Raw genomic sequence first — 15,039 nt, forward strand, 5'->3', positions numbered from 1 at the left:
TGCACATTTTAACAGATGTTAAAGTGACACTTAAACAAAAAACATTTTTGTGGAAATTTTATTTTTGCCAAGCTGCTTTTTTAAATGAAAGTAAAATACAAAGGAAACACGAGGACACGTTTCATCATTACAACTATACAAGTGCATTTTCTAAGAAAACAGTAATTAGTCAAAGTTGAGGGTTTATATTCATTTACTTTTCTTTTTTTGTGTTTAAAGGTTTGAATCTGAAGCACTGAAGACAATTTTTAAAAGTCTGTCCTCCGTAGAAGGCTCGAAAGACGTCCTTTCACCCAGAGAAGTGAAAATATCCATTCTTTGAACAACTAAGATGGTTTCTCAGCAACATGGATCCAAGCACACGCAGCCCTCTGTTGTCTCTGCCGGTGACATCCATTTTACTCAAGACAGAAAAGCTAAATCACTGTCTCAACACAGCAGTTTCCCATTACAACATGGCAAACAGCTCATCCAGTTACAGTAAATCCCCAGCTGGATTCCTCCGCGTTTCATCACAACCAGAACAATTTCAGTTTTATTTACAGGGCAGATGAAGGATAACAAACATTCATTTGGAAGATATAGGAAAACCTTATAATTATCTTTGTATTATGCAGCTCATTTCATAACCTTTGTAAAATATCATAATTGTCTAGAAAAAGTAAAGTTACAACAATAGTGCATATCAGAAATGCACTGATCACAGTTTTCTGGGCCAATATTCATGGTTTTCTATGAGAATTTCAACATCTTTATTTTTACCTACTACAGACACATTAAATAAATCCAATGTGCATCAAATTATTTTATAGTAGTGGTTTCTAAACTCAAAGGTAAACAAAGAAATTTCAGAACTTTTTTTTTAGTTTTTAGACCCAAATGGAGCATCATAGTACCAGCTGATTTTGATGCATTTATAGCTCAAAAAAGGAAATTTCTCTTTTTTTGTTGCTCTTGTGTTTTATGAATGGAAAAAAAAATCAGGTTTTGACCAATCTGGGGAAATTAGCTGATTCCTATGTAAAGCTTACTGGTTGGAGAAACTACCACATTGCTCAGCTGGTGATTATTTGATGATTTATTATGAGAAATCTTTAAAAGTTTATTCACTCTAGAAGTCTTGCTAAGATCTTTTTAAAACCTCAAAATTCATTAAAAGGTCTACACAACTACAGGTAAGGAACTAGGTTAAATGTAATTTTAGCTATGTAATTAAAGATCTCTGCAGACAGGGGACTCACACATAGTCCACATTTGATGAGACGGTTCTTGCTGGGCCAAACTTTGCAGGTATGTAGGGTCTGTTGTCCTTTGGGGGGCAGTTGTTGCAGAGCAGACCGCCTCCCAGAAGCAGCAGGGCTGCGGAGCCCCAACCGATGTACAGCGCAGCGCCAAGCTCCCGTCTTTGTGCCGCCGTCACCAAGGGGTTGTAGAAATCCCTGATGACGGTGTGAGCTGACCAGGACACCGGGGTCATGATCAGCAAGGCGGTTATTATGAAGATCACTCCAGAGACGATGCAGGCTTTGGCTTTGGACGCCTCGTTGTCCATGCAGTTGGTGCACTTCCCTCCAACGATGGCCATGAGGATGCCAAACACGCCGACGATCACGGAGATGATCACCATGGCCCTGGCGGCCTGCAGGTCCTGAGACAGCGCCAGCATGGAGTCGTACACCTTGCACTGCATCTGCCCCGTGCTCTGGACCACGCAGCTCATCCACAGGCCTTCCCAGATCACCTGCGCGGTGACGATGTTCGCCCCAACGAAAGCGGTGACCCTCCACATGGGCAGAGCGCAGGTGATGATGGTGCCCAGCCATCCAATGAAGGACAGGAGGATACCAAGGATCTGAAGCCCCTGAGAAGCCATGATGAGCCCACAGGTGTTGACTGGTAGAAACGAGGATGATCACGTCTTAAATATAATAAAGTCCTTTCTTCATGCTCCGCTGTCAGACCTGTTAATGCACACGGTTCCTCAACTCTGAATCTTCGAAAGTTTCGGTTGTGGGACAATAAAGAGCCCTAGTTGTGGTTCAGACTTCAGGGTGGAGTTTCTATCCCACTGGACAGAAACAACAATGAAAACTGAAACCTGATACCTTCAAACTCTTGTTCATTGTTCTCTCACATACAACCTTCTGTTATTTGAAGCAAGGCTTCAAGATTGCGACAATGGCTGCAGGTTGCAGCTGTGTTTGTCCATGCACCCTCCCACACACATATAGGTCAGCTTTGGCCTCAAGCAAATACAAACTGCAGCAGGTTTAGCTAAAAACAAGTAGATTCTTTAAAAAAGAAGGAAGGGTGGAAGGAAATTAAACTTTACGCTGTAAGTCTTAGAGTTTTATTAAATCTTGTTTTAACAAGGAGAGTTATGTCCCAAACCAACATTCCCCAGAGATCTGCCTTCTTGGTGTCGAAACCACATCCTCCTCCCATTTTCTCAAATTGACCATCACATCACACCAAATGGAGCAAGTTACACCACACTGTTAATATATAGCTGCTCTATTTTACCTCATGATTAACTGCATAGAAGAAAATACAGAGTCTTAAGTAACATTGTCCGGTTACGATGAGGTAGGAACATTTCAGAACTAAACCCAGATTGTTTATAGAGTTAGGGGAAATACTAAAATGAACGGATGTCAATACAAGGTCCTAATATGGGTAGAAATGCAAACTTGTGTTTGTGTTTTCTTGTAGATACAATTTTCACCAAAAAAGGAGGAACAGTTTCCTGGACCTCACTTTTTTCAAATGTTCTGAGCTCTACTAGTTAGGTTTAGAAGTGTGGTGTAAATTACGTTTTGGTTAAAGTTTAGCTTAAGAATATATTTGGAAGGATTATGGAAAATGTCTGAGTTAGTCTTAAATGCAGTAACTGAAATGAATGGAAGTCAATAAGGTCCTCAGACCGACAGAAGGACACCTGTGAGTGAATCTTGTCTTACTGCACCTGGCTTTCTGGACAAAGTTGTAATAATTGTTGCAATGTGCAGGTGCAGATGCCTCACAGCTGACACCTGCACATTTCTAGGTTGGCATGGTAACCATTTCAGTTCAACTTAGGTTTTTTTATGGCCGAAATTTCCAATTATAGTTTTTTTAAAAAGTTACATAATAAAAGATTGATTTTATTAGTTAATTTTACCATACAATGCTGTATTACACTTTCACAGTCGCCAATCATTTTTCCCAATTTGACTCCAATAGACATATTTTTAATATTTGTTCGCAGAATAATCTGAGACTGAATTTTATATGCCTCAGCAAACTTATGCTACATAGAAAAAAGGTGTTAGCAAAAGTATTAATAAATAATTGTGCGATAAATGGGAATGTAGTTGTGATTCAAGCATTTTTCTGATTATCTCAGTGAGTATTTTATAAAATAGCCATGCGCAGGTACAAAACAGTTTAATGTTGTTTTAGTGTAACCAGGTTGTTGCGTCTTTCTGCCCAGGTCCATCATGAAACGAGATCTAGATCTCGATGGGGTTTTACCTGGTTAAGTAAAAGGGAAACCTATGCGGTTAAGAATCGTACCTGCGTGGTCGGCAACACGCTCCAATATTAGTAAATGTGAGCACACATGTTGTTACATCAGAAGATTTCTGAAATTTATACTACGGTAAATTCAATTAACTGGTTGAATTGAATTGTGTTTTTTGCGATGGACTGGCGACCTGTCCAGGATGTGCCTTACCACTTGCCTAATGACCTGTTGATAGTCACCAATAAGTAATTAATCATAAGTAGAGCTTTACAGCTGTAATGCCAATGAAGACTTTCCCACTGATTATTATTGGCAGTCTAAATAATTTTTGTCATGGGAGTTTTTAAAAAACATAAATTAATACAATTAGACAATGTTTTTTGTTTTTTTTGACATGTTTTGCTGTCATGCCTTATTTCCTGTCAGAAAAGTTCCTTAGATTAATTAAAATCCTTATTAAATATGTAATAAAATTAGTCATTTAGGCCTTAATAGCAATTGAGCCTTACTTAAATCTGATTGTTATTTGAAACTGAATTCAAATGTAACAGCGGAAATGCTTTTTAATATGGCTTTGAGATTTTTTATTTCATTTTCTACTAACTCAAATGACTGATAAATGTCATTTTCAATGACAGATAATTGTGTGAAAACTGTACTGTAACACTATATGCTTACAGAAACTTTGAATATGCAAATCATCTCTTTAAGTGTAGGTTTGCATGATGTAGAAAGTAATAAAACTAGTTTGGTGAACAAAAAACATTTTGTTAATGAACAGAAACATTTGCTGTTTGTTTTAATTTAGTTTTTAAGTCTATGAATCTGTTTTAAAAGTTTAAATTCCTTTGTTTGGAGGCTAAGAGATGAGCAAAGCCAGTTGGTTGTCGTCTTACTTGATTTTCCAGCCGCACCTAAACCTGATCAACAGGAAAATCAAACAACAGACTCCTCTTGAATGCTGTGAGGGCATTTATTTTCAGATTGAAGTTTGTTTTGATTAAAACTTTGCCGTAAGCAAACAAATGTGTTAAAATATACATTAATATCACAATTTACAGTGATTTTTTAAGAAATGTCTATTTCCAGTGAAAGAGTGATTTTCGAGAAGTGAAAAATTGAAGAAAACATCACAGACTAGCACATAAGTAAACAAAAACATGTGTATTTACAGAACATCTGTCGCATAAAACATCACAATAGGCAGATAAGAAACATTCCACATTGATGACCAAAACAAACTTTACAAAGTTAAAAAGTAGTCAAAAACACACAGCTGTGTAAATAGGCCAATAAAGAAACACCTAATAATGTTGACACAATATTCATTAAATAGAAGTAATGAACATGTAAAATGAAATTTGTTCTTGAGGTGTGGTTCCGATCAGGATGACGTTTTTAGTATCAGTACTGCCAAACCAGCAGCACCAGTCCATCTGTCTCACTGAGATAAGCCGGAATCAGTTTAAACACGGTTTTTCTCTGGAATGCTGGAGTACTCGGATCTGGGAGCCGTGTACTCAGAGTTTCCAGCCTTGTACTTCGCGGCGTAGTTGGTTGAATCGTTGCGGGGGCAGTTGCTGCAGAGCATTGCTCCGCCGATCAGCATCAAGGCAGACGCGCCCCAGCCGATGTAGAGCGAGGCCCCCAGCTCGTACTTCTGGGCCTGGACCACATATGGGTTGTAAAAGTTCTGGATGATGGTGTGGGCCGTCCAGCAGACAGGGATGAGGCAGAGGACCGCAGCTACTATGAACATGACGCCAGAAGCAATGCCCACCTTGATCTTTGCAGTCTCATTCTGGACACAGTTGGTGCACTTCCCTCCAGCTACGCAGAGCAGGATGGCCAGGATGCCCACCAGGATGGAGATGATGACGAGGGCCCGGGCCGCCTGGAGGTCGGAGGACAGGGCCAGCATGGAGTCGTAGACTTTGCACTGCATCTGGCCCGTGCTCTGGACCACGCAGCTCATCCAGATCCCTTCCCAGGTGATCTGTGATGTGACAATGTTGCTGCCGATGAAAGCAGTGACCTTCCACATGGGAAGGGCACACACGATGATGGCGCCGATCCAGCCTATGATCCCCAGAGCAGAGCCCAGGATCTGGAACCCAACAGAAACCATTGCAGATGGAGGATTCTTTTCAAAATAAGCTTCTGTCTTTAAAAGGTCTTTGTCTGTCTCGTCAGTCGTGCGCTGTAAGATGTTTGACGCTTTGTGCTCTCTTGTCGTCGGGTGAGTTTGTTGAATGGCTCACGATTCAACAGAGTTGGTACATAAGCCTTAAAGAGGAGGAGTTGTGGAGAAAAACAACACACCCTCCTGAGTGCAAGTCCTCCCCACCCACCCAGGAAACCATCAACCTGTTCATAAATCTAAACTATTTTCATGGGTTTATCTGAGAAAAATCAGTGAATTACAGTAAATCAGTAAAAATCAATCAAAAATACCCAAAAGAGATTAAACATCTTACTAAAAGCTGATGTTTACAGTCGATTTTATTTGTTGTTTTGTTGTTTATCCATCCCTTCCCCCAACCAGTCTCACCTGAAACAGCAGGTGGGCGGAGTAACAGGTGACAGGTGACTCAGATGGTTTTAAATGACAATATTTCTACAGGAAACGTCACTATGACCAAATATGGCCACATGGTTTTGTCACATTACACATTCAAAAACTATGACAGACGTTCCGATCAGATCACAAGCCCATGGTATCACCCTTTATTAGTCACCCTTTATTTATTATTTATGTAAAATATTCAGCAGTGTGATGAACATTTTGATCGATTGCTGGAGAGCAACAGACTTTTGATCATTTTAGTTTTTTACATTTCATTTTTTATTCACAATTGTATGTATAGTTTGTCAGTCTTGACATAATACAGCACAAGTTTCCTATTAAAGCTGTTTAAGTAGCTATATGTGTTTCTACTCATTTTTCCTGAAACATAGATGAGGTTCGTGTTGTAATGAAGCTATTCAGACATTTTGTAACTGTATTCCACCATCTGTTGTTCGTCCAGAACCACGTGCATCCACAAATTTAAAAATAATTTACATGTTCCTCATAAATCCATTTAATAAAGGAGACATGCTGCTTCATTAAGTGATTTTCTATTTATTTATGTATTCAGAAGTCTTTTTTTTTCCAGCTGGAAAATCAAACTGAATGTTCTTTCTGGAAAATTGGAGGTCCCACATCTGACAAAGTAAATACCAAAATTTAATGTATCTGAAACCCTTCAGCTATAGAAAGCTCATGATAGACTTTGGTTTTTTTTTACAAAAGGTTAAAGATAATTTTATTTATATAGCACATTTTCAGCAACAAGGTAATACGAAGTGCTTTAAGTCTTTAAGTCTGTGTTTACATCAAAGTAACTTTGACATTACATCTACTCTACTCAAACAAAGCCATGAATGTACCGCCTGAAGAATTAAACTCTGAGCCTACAGGATGGGATAATGTCATTTAATCACATAAAAGACTATTTTTAATATTTTCTAGAAAAAAAGAAGCGTGTTTGAACTAAGGGGGAGGTCGAAGTTGAGATAGACTCTGTGTGTGTTTTGTGGCTTAAACTGAGGGCTGATTGTGTCACGGATGTATGAACCTACAAGAATGTTTTGTTCACAGAGTTTCACATCAAAGAGCTGTTTGTGCGATGATGGATGGGATATCTGATCTTTTGGCACTGAGCTCTTCTTGTTCGGCTCGTCTTTGTGCTTTTCTCCACTGTGACCAACAGGAGGCGCCATCTTCTACTTTATTCACATTTCTGTCATGCTGTGTCTGTACATCGGGGGTGAGAACCAAATCAGTGAATATAATTTACCATGGATTTTTACAAAAGTATCAGCTTTAGCTCCCCATCATAAGTCGACAGTAACTGGTTACATTTACTTCAGTAACTTTTGAAAGAATATACTTTTTACTTTTGCTTGACTAATTTTATCATAAAGTATCACTAACATTTCTGGATTCTCTATCCACAAATTCGCCAGACAAAGAGACACCTGCAGTTTTGTTAATAATCCATGAGTTTTATAATGAAATAAATTGATTTGGAAAATGTGTCTTTTTTCTTCTTGCCTGATTTTGTTATTTTTTTGTTACTTATATGAACTATTGTCATTTTTATCCTTAAAATACCAAATTTCTTCTTAACTTTCTATTTTGGTCCATCTGATTATGTAATTTTTAAACATTAAATGATTGATAATTTGATCAGTTCCTCAGTGTTTTTTACCAAATACTTTTAAAAAAATGTACTTCAGTAATTTCTTGGATGGCTACGTTTTACTTTTACTGGAGTAAAAATATATTGAAGTACTGCTACTTTTACATTGTCTCTCATATTTAACTTTGTTCCTTTTTCTGCCTTATCTCAAAGGAATCTACATTTCAAATCTCCACATTCAGTGATAAACTTCTAGGATTTTCCAGTTTTATTAATTTTTATTCCAACAGACGAACAGATTGTGAGAATGTGTCTGTAAGAAATGGAGGGAACCAGGATAAGGGGAGACATAATAATAATAAATAATTGGTGCAGTAATAACTTGTTATGGAAAGTCCTCCTGTTAAAGGTAAGTATTTCCTCTCCACTGTCTCCACATGGATCCTTTTTGTCACCACATGGATCCTTTTTGTCACCACATGGATCCTTTTTGTCACCACATGGATCCTTTTTGTCGCCACATGGGTCCTTTTGGTCGCCACATGGATCCTTTTTGTCACCACATGGATCCTTTTTGTCACCACATGGATCCTTTTTGTCACCACATGGATCCTTTTTGTCGCCACATGGGTCCTTTTGGTCGCCACATGGATCCTTTTTGTCGCCACATGGATCCTTTTTGTCGCCACATGGATCCTTTTTGTCACCACATGGATCCTTTTTGTCCCCACATGGATCCTTTTTGTCACCACATGGATCCTTTTTGTCCCCACATGGATCCTTTTTGTCCCCACATGGATCCTTTTTGTCACCACATGGATCCTTTTTGTCCCCACATGGGTCCTTTTTGTCACCACATGGGTCCTTTTTGTCACCACATGAATCCTTTTTGTCGCCACATGGGTCCTTTTTGTCACCACATGGATCCTTTTTGTCGCCACATGGATCCTTTTTGTCACCACATGGGTCCTTTTTGTCGCCACATGGATCCTTTTTGTCGCCACATGGATCCTTTTTGTCGCCACATGGGTCCTTTTTGTCACCACATGGATCCTTTTTGTCCCCACATGGATCCTTTTTGTCACCACATGGGTCCTTTTTGTCCCCACATGGATCCTTTTTGTCACCACATGGGTCCTTTTTGTCACCACATGGATCCTTTTTGTCGCCACATGGATTCTCCTGTTTGGAAAGTTGGACTTTGTTATAGAAAGTCTTCCTGTTAAAGGGAAGATTTTACTTTCCACTTCAGATTGTCTGTGATGATGGATAATAGTTTTGAGCTCATGGTTTGGTCCTGGTCAACGTCACATGGTTATGGACTGAGAAGATTTAGAAGCTGATCAAGCAAACGATTACAACGAAGCGGTTGATGCATTTCACACAGGAAAAACACGGTAAGCTATTTGAAAGGTAGGATCTCTGATCTTAAGAACGGCAATTAGAACAGATCAAAAACATGATAGGATATTTGAAAGGTCTTTTTTCCCCTCCGTGGGCTGCCATCTTATCATGGTGGAGGGGTTTGAGGGTCTCAGATCCTAGGAGCCGTCAGAGGCCTCATGCTTCTTCCTGTGTCAATCCGCTGGGGCAAACGACTCCTAGGTTTGGGTTCGAACCAAGAGCAACCCAGAGACAGACTAGAAATAGACTAATTTTCTGCTTAGAACTAGAAATATAACCAGAAGTCAGGTTTTCCCCAGTTTTTATCAGCCTGGTGGGGCACCAAGCTCTGGGCTGTAACTTCTTTTAAATGGGGATTTTTTTTTTATTAAAGACTGATGAAGCTGAAGCTTCATAGTTAAGGCTGTGAGGGTTATAAACCAGTTGTGGCCCTTCAGCTGCCTGTTGGTTTGGCAATCTGTTATTTCTGAATTATGCGCTATCATGCTCCTCCAACTTTTTTTAACTTGACATTGTTTAACCCAAACCCACAGCGGGCCACCTGTGGATGCCCTTAGTGACCTTACCGCCGGGCTCTGCAGGTTTTCTCCGGTGAGTTTTATGTAGGGTATTATATTAATTTACATGCATTACAAAACATTCAATCTTGTTGTCCTGGGCTTCTGCCTCAATAACTCATTTCCTAAAGCCTGGCTCTGTCAGCAGCAAACATTCATACTTTATCCTTGGATTTAGTTTTAGGATAATTTCCACTGGTTGGAGAAAATAACTGCACCTCTGGTTTTTCTGTCACGATAATCAAATCAGTAAATCACATGATAAATTAAAACAAGATCAATTTACTATACCATTTATAGTATTTATAGGTCTGGTTTTCACTCAAATGATAAATCACTTACATGATTTATCATTTTTCTCTTTTTACTAAAACCTGAATAAAGTCTTGAGCCTGGTGCTTTGGTCTTAACTAAACCTTTTTCAAAGGACGATGTTTATTGCCGCAGTCTGTTCTTCTGCTTTGCTTTGGTTGAATTTAACTGAATGGTAAATTAGTGACACTATAACACTTTTTGTGCCAACAGCAGATTTTTTTTCCAATTTGATATGACTCAATATTTTATTTCATCATAACAAGCAATATGTGAAAATGTAAAGAGCAGAAAGTACAGATATTTCTCTTACAATGTAGGGAGTAAAAGTAAGAATATAAATACTCAAAGTACAGATACCTGAAAACTCTACTTGGGTACAGTAACAAAGTACTTTCTTACTTTACAACCCTGATCATGGCAAAATTAAATTGGGTTCAATAGACCTGACATGGGTTTGATAAGATTATTGTGACATACTGCATTCACTATTTTCTAATATCTTTTGAAGTCTGATTTGAGTGAGAAGACCGTCACAGTTTTAGATGTCATTAGTGAGCAATGAATGAATCAATTAGTGAAAGTCCTGCATCTTTTTCTTTTAGTTTTTTTCTAATATAAATGCATAACGATAAAGAATGGTAGTTTGCAGTGTTTTAACCCTGAAACAGAGATTAAATAATAGCATCACTTTATTCTTTCATTATTAGGTAGACATAAACGATAGTTGAGCAGTTTTTCCTCGTGGTTCTCTGGCTGTGATGGAAAAGAGGTTTGTTTATTTTAGGTTCCAGTTCATAATTTTTAGACCTTCAGTTTCCATATGAAATGTTTGTTGACTGTTGATGAACTGATAGTTGAAGACGATGAAGAGTTCTTTCAGAGTCTGAAGATCTTTTAGTTTTTTGGTCGACGTTTCATGAGTTTTAGCAAGTTGACGGGAGATTGAGTCAGACTCTCTAGTCCAGTACTGAACTGGTTCCAGTCTGACCTAAAGAACTGGGATTTCTTTGTCAGTGGTAAAAATAATGTTAATTTGTGTGTAAAATCTGAAGGATTAGGAATGTAGCCAAATTAATATTGAAGGCTAATTCAGAACAAAATTGCTAGATGTATATAAAACATTATTCTAAAAAATAACTTTTTTTTAAACTAGGAATTTATAACCTTTTGGACTGTTGATTTGTATTAATTAGCTTTTACAGTAACTGATTAATGGGGATGGTGGTGAAAAATGTCCATGGAAAATGAATGGCAGGTGTGTCTTCACCACACCAGAATTTATTTCATTTATTTTTCATTTATTCATCCAGTCCACCTATGTACATGTGTCACCTTTGAGGATGTTTTCAGCTTAGTGTGATAACTGCATTACCAGAAGTTGCATATTTAATCACTCTATCTGAATTTTTCTTGGCAGTTTCCCAGATAGATAAGCTGCTCATTCATACAGTTTCACATGGACATGTCTCATACACTTGTCTTTGTATCACTATTCTGGGAGTTTGGGAGTATCTAACCATCTAAAACTCTTTTGAACCAAAGAAGCAAACAAGGAAATGGATAATCCTTGTGCTAACCGAAACCCACTCATATGCCGCTATAAAGATAAGCCACCCAGTGAAACTCGACAATAAATTTTGTTTCGGTATAAAATATGGATGAAATGAAGGGTATTCATGAACAGGATCCAATCAGGATTTTAGTTTACAACAAACACATCAGTATTTTCAACCAGTAAGGTGATTTTATTTATATAGCACATTTTCAGCAATAAGGCAGTTTAAATGCTTGACATGAACTAGAAGGAAATGCAAACAACAAAAGACAAACAGGAAAGGGTCAAAGGTACAAACAAAACTAAATATTGGTTCTGCATGTTTAATAAGAGTAAGTAGTGCATAATTTACAAACTAGGGTTTTCTCTGAAGTTTGTTCTGCATTAAAGACGTATAAAACTAAATGTTGGTTCTAGTTGTTCTGGGTTGAGTGCTAGATTGGTAAAATATAACTAACAGGAGTTTCTCTAAGTCTTGTGCCGATATTAAAAGTATAAAGCTCAGTCATCCACAGTTTAAATTATTTAGCTGTTCTGTTTTTCTCTGTAATGAGGATCACATGGTTGTCAGGGTAAGCACGTCTGCAGTGCTTCATGTTCTTCCCCCTCGCAAAACCAAAGTGTTCTGCTGGGTTTAATAAGTAACACAAAGCTGCCAAGTGGACTGACAAACATCTGCAGGTGCCAAGCTCAGCTATAAACGTTATAAGCATCCAGTTCATTCTCGATACGTTAAAAATGATAGAATAAATTATGTCGCTGCTGAGTAAAGAAATGAGAAAAGTTCTCTTACTGTATCTACAGAAAATCCTCTAATTTTAAAGGGTATATACAACTTTGTTTAGCCATTTACTTCGCTGTAGTTATGTTCTTTTTATGTGTGAAATCAGGAAAAGAAGTGAGAAAACAGCCAAGAATCAGAGAAAAGTGATATTATGTGTGCAATCAACACATCACCACAAAACACAATATCCACCCAAAGTAAAGCATTGATAGCAAAGTTTTAAATTCAATAATACTGTAATATATGGAATATGACTGTGTATCACAGTATGAAGCTGCTTTGGGAAAATCTAAGAAACCGTGAGATGTTGTGTGGAGCAAAAGAAACTGGGTCAAAGAATCATGTCGTAATTTATGTGGAAATGGTTGAAGGTAAACCTCTTTAGAGATAAGATTAGTTTATCAACTAACATGCAGTTTTCTGTCTTTTTTCCTCTACGAATAAAGAAATCGTACATCCATGTTCTTTCATGTAACTGACACTTTATTGATTTTGTCAACATGATTGGTTGTCGTTAGACTTTAGTCTGTTTATCAATGGCGTTCCTGTTGGCATTATTACAAAATGACACTTCTTTATCTTGTACACATGGGCATTTTATCACACTATTACATCAACAGAGCTGCAACGTAAAGGCTAACCTACACACAATATGAAAAAGCAGATTAAGGAGAGAATGATCCATAAAAAGAGTCAGATGTTGTTCAGTGATTTCAATTAGACCGTAAAGTTATTTTTAATGCATGCTTGAACATAAAGTAGTTGGAAACCAATTGATTGTGCAATATTTTTTGTTAATGACCTTGACCTACTTTCATTTAATTGACAGCCTGTTCAATAAGTTACACTTGTTTGACTGGCTGACTATCAATGTACTAAACATAATTACAGAAGACGTTTGTTAATATTTATGTTGTATATCAAGTTGAGCCCAAAATCCTACTGGCAGATTTAGGTTGGTTTAATCCTGTTTTAAGATTGGCTAAATTGCATTGGTTTTAATGCATACTGCCTGTATGTTATGCATTTAACTCAAATTACTTTTTTAATATCAGACCAATTATTTCATGTTGTGCAACAAGACAACAAAACTAGTCACAAATTGGCACACGACACTGAAATTAATCGGTTTTATAATGGACACCAAGTATCATGTTTTACAATGGGACTAGGCTGTACGCTCACAGGTAATTATTATTTCTGTTTTTTTAAATAAGGAAAAGTGAGCCATGCAGAAGAAGGTGTATGAGTTCAAGTGTTGTGATATTATTAGGTCTATGGCTAATAAGTAAACCTTAATGGAAGAGAGCTGCCACTCCTACTGTTTGACCTGTGTTTCGAGGAATGTAGAAATTCAAACAAAACAGATGTCTATTAATCTGCAGCTATGTTTAAATAAGGCAAAATCAGTATAATAAATGTAAATCAAATCACACCAGGCATTAAAAATGTGATTGGTTTCATCATATTTACATAAAATACTATAACAAGTAGCATCATGTAACTTACCTTAAAAAAGAAAAAAGAAAGAGACAGCTCTTATTTGGTAAAGCATTTTAGCAGCATTGGTATGCGCCTAAACTTAATAAAAAATATAGAACAGGTACCTGCTAAATTGTTGGAAATATTCTTGAGAGTTTCGTACTTTTTGTCATTTAGGTCTTCATACTTCGCAGGAGTATGTGAGTTTGGAGTTCTTGTAGTTTGTTTTTGAAACATATTCTGGCCTAAACATTTTTCTTGCATCATGTCCAAAAAATATGACTTAAAAATATTACTCCAATACAGTTCTTAAGTAAGAAATGTCCTTCCAGGCAAGATACTTTATTTTTCCTTTAAAATAAAGAACAATGGCAGCTTATTAAAAATGGGGGGAAAGTCTTGTGTTAAGTGGAATAATCTGCCAATAGAACTATTACCAATTATCAATATTAAGGAATTATTTACTTAAATTAAGCCCCTACATCTTGCTTGAAAGCTGCTTATTCATTTTTGTCTTATTTCAAGAATACTAAGATGGTAGCAGTAGAAAAATGCTTGGTAAGATTTTGCTTTTTGAACAACCTGATGTTCACTAGAGCTTAAAAACCACAGCGCTCATATTTTATACCTTAATATTGAAAGGGGTTATTTGGTTCCTCAGCGGTGTAGCAGTTTATGACTTCATATTAAAGACATACACTTTTGTATCTTCAAATTTTAATGTTTTTAATGCCAGAGATCATTCTGCACACTTACATTGCTTTTTTGGCACTATATGTTTTTGTATCTTTTATATTTAGGGTACAAATAAAATGTACAAATCTTCCACAGGATGTTTTAGTTTTAATGTGGTTCTGAATTAAATGTAGATCACTTTTTACCTACCATGAGAAGGTTTCCTACCTACATTAGCAACTTATGGTTCAAATCATTTCTTTTAGCTAACAGTCGCTCATTCTTAATTTTGGTTTCATAGGTTTGCATCTGTCATATTTTACCAACTGTTTGGTCCAAATTGGGATCAAATTAAGCCTGAAATTATCATAATTTGTAAAAGTATTTTAAGTATAACTAAAATGCAATGTTTAAGTGTAGGTCTAAATAGTAAAGTCTGGGTGTGAAACTGCAATCCAGGTCGCTTAGTCCTTAAATCCTCTTTATCAAAGATAATTCCTGTTTATTCTCCTTTTACGGTTAAAGAAGATAGACGTTGTACACAGAAACTAGTTAAACAACTATAAAAAATATTT

The 15,039-nt window shown here is 37.1% G+C and overlaps 2 protein-coding genes across 2 annotated transcripts; both read right to left on the reverse strand.

Annotated features, from left to right (window-relative positions):
• Window positions 1–40: 40 nt before the first annotated feature.
• LOC106910555 (claudin-4-like) lies at window positions 41–2,033 on the reverse strand. Its single transcript, XM_014977225.2, has one exon. It carries the CDS (start codon window positions 1,871–1,873, stop codon window positions 1,238–1,240), a length of 636 nt encoding a protein of 211 aa, XP_014832711.1. The 5' UTR covers window positions 1,874–2,033; the 3' UTR covers window positions 41–1,237.
• Window positions 2,034–4,464: 2,431 nt separating this feature from the next.
• Window positions 4,465–5,771, reverse strand: LOC106910511 (claudin-like protein ZF-A89). The gene has a single exon (XM_014977163.2). The coding sequence runs from the start codon at window positions 5,631–5,633 to the stop codon at window positions 4,971–4,973; it is 663 nt and encodes a 220-aa protein (XP_014832649.2). The 5' UTR covers window positions 5,634–5,771; the 3' UTR covers window positions 4,465–4,970.
• Between the last annotated feature and the right edge of the window lie 9,268 nt (window positions 5,772–15,039).

This window comes from Poecilia mexicana, unplaced genomic scaffold (genome assembly GCF_051168715.1).
Source record: "Poecilia mexicana isolate PSO_F unplaced genomic scaffold, ASM5116871v1 scaffold_14, whole genome shotgun sequence".
NCBI classification, from domain to species: domain Eukaryota; kingdom Metazoa; phylum Chordata; class Actinopteri; order Cyprinodontiformes; family Poeciliidae; genus Poecilia; species Poecilia mexicana.

Excerpts from the sequence above, each read along its gene's own strand:
- LOC106910511 (XM_014977163.2), bottom strand. The coding sequence starts at position 5,633 with ATGGTTTCTGTTGGGTTCCAGATCCTGGGCTCTGCTCTGGGGATCATA.
- LOC106910555 (XM_014977225.2), bottom strand. The coding sequence starts at position 1,873 with ATGGCTTCTCAGGGGCTTCAGATCCTTGGTATCCTCCTGTCCTTCATT.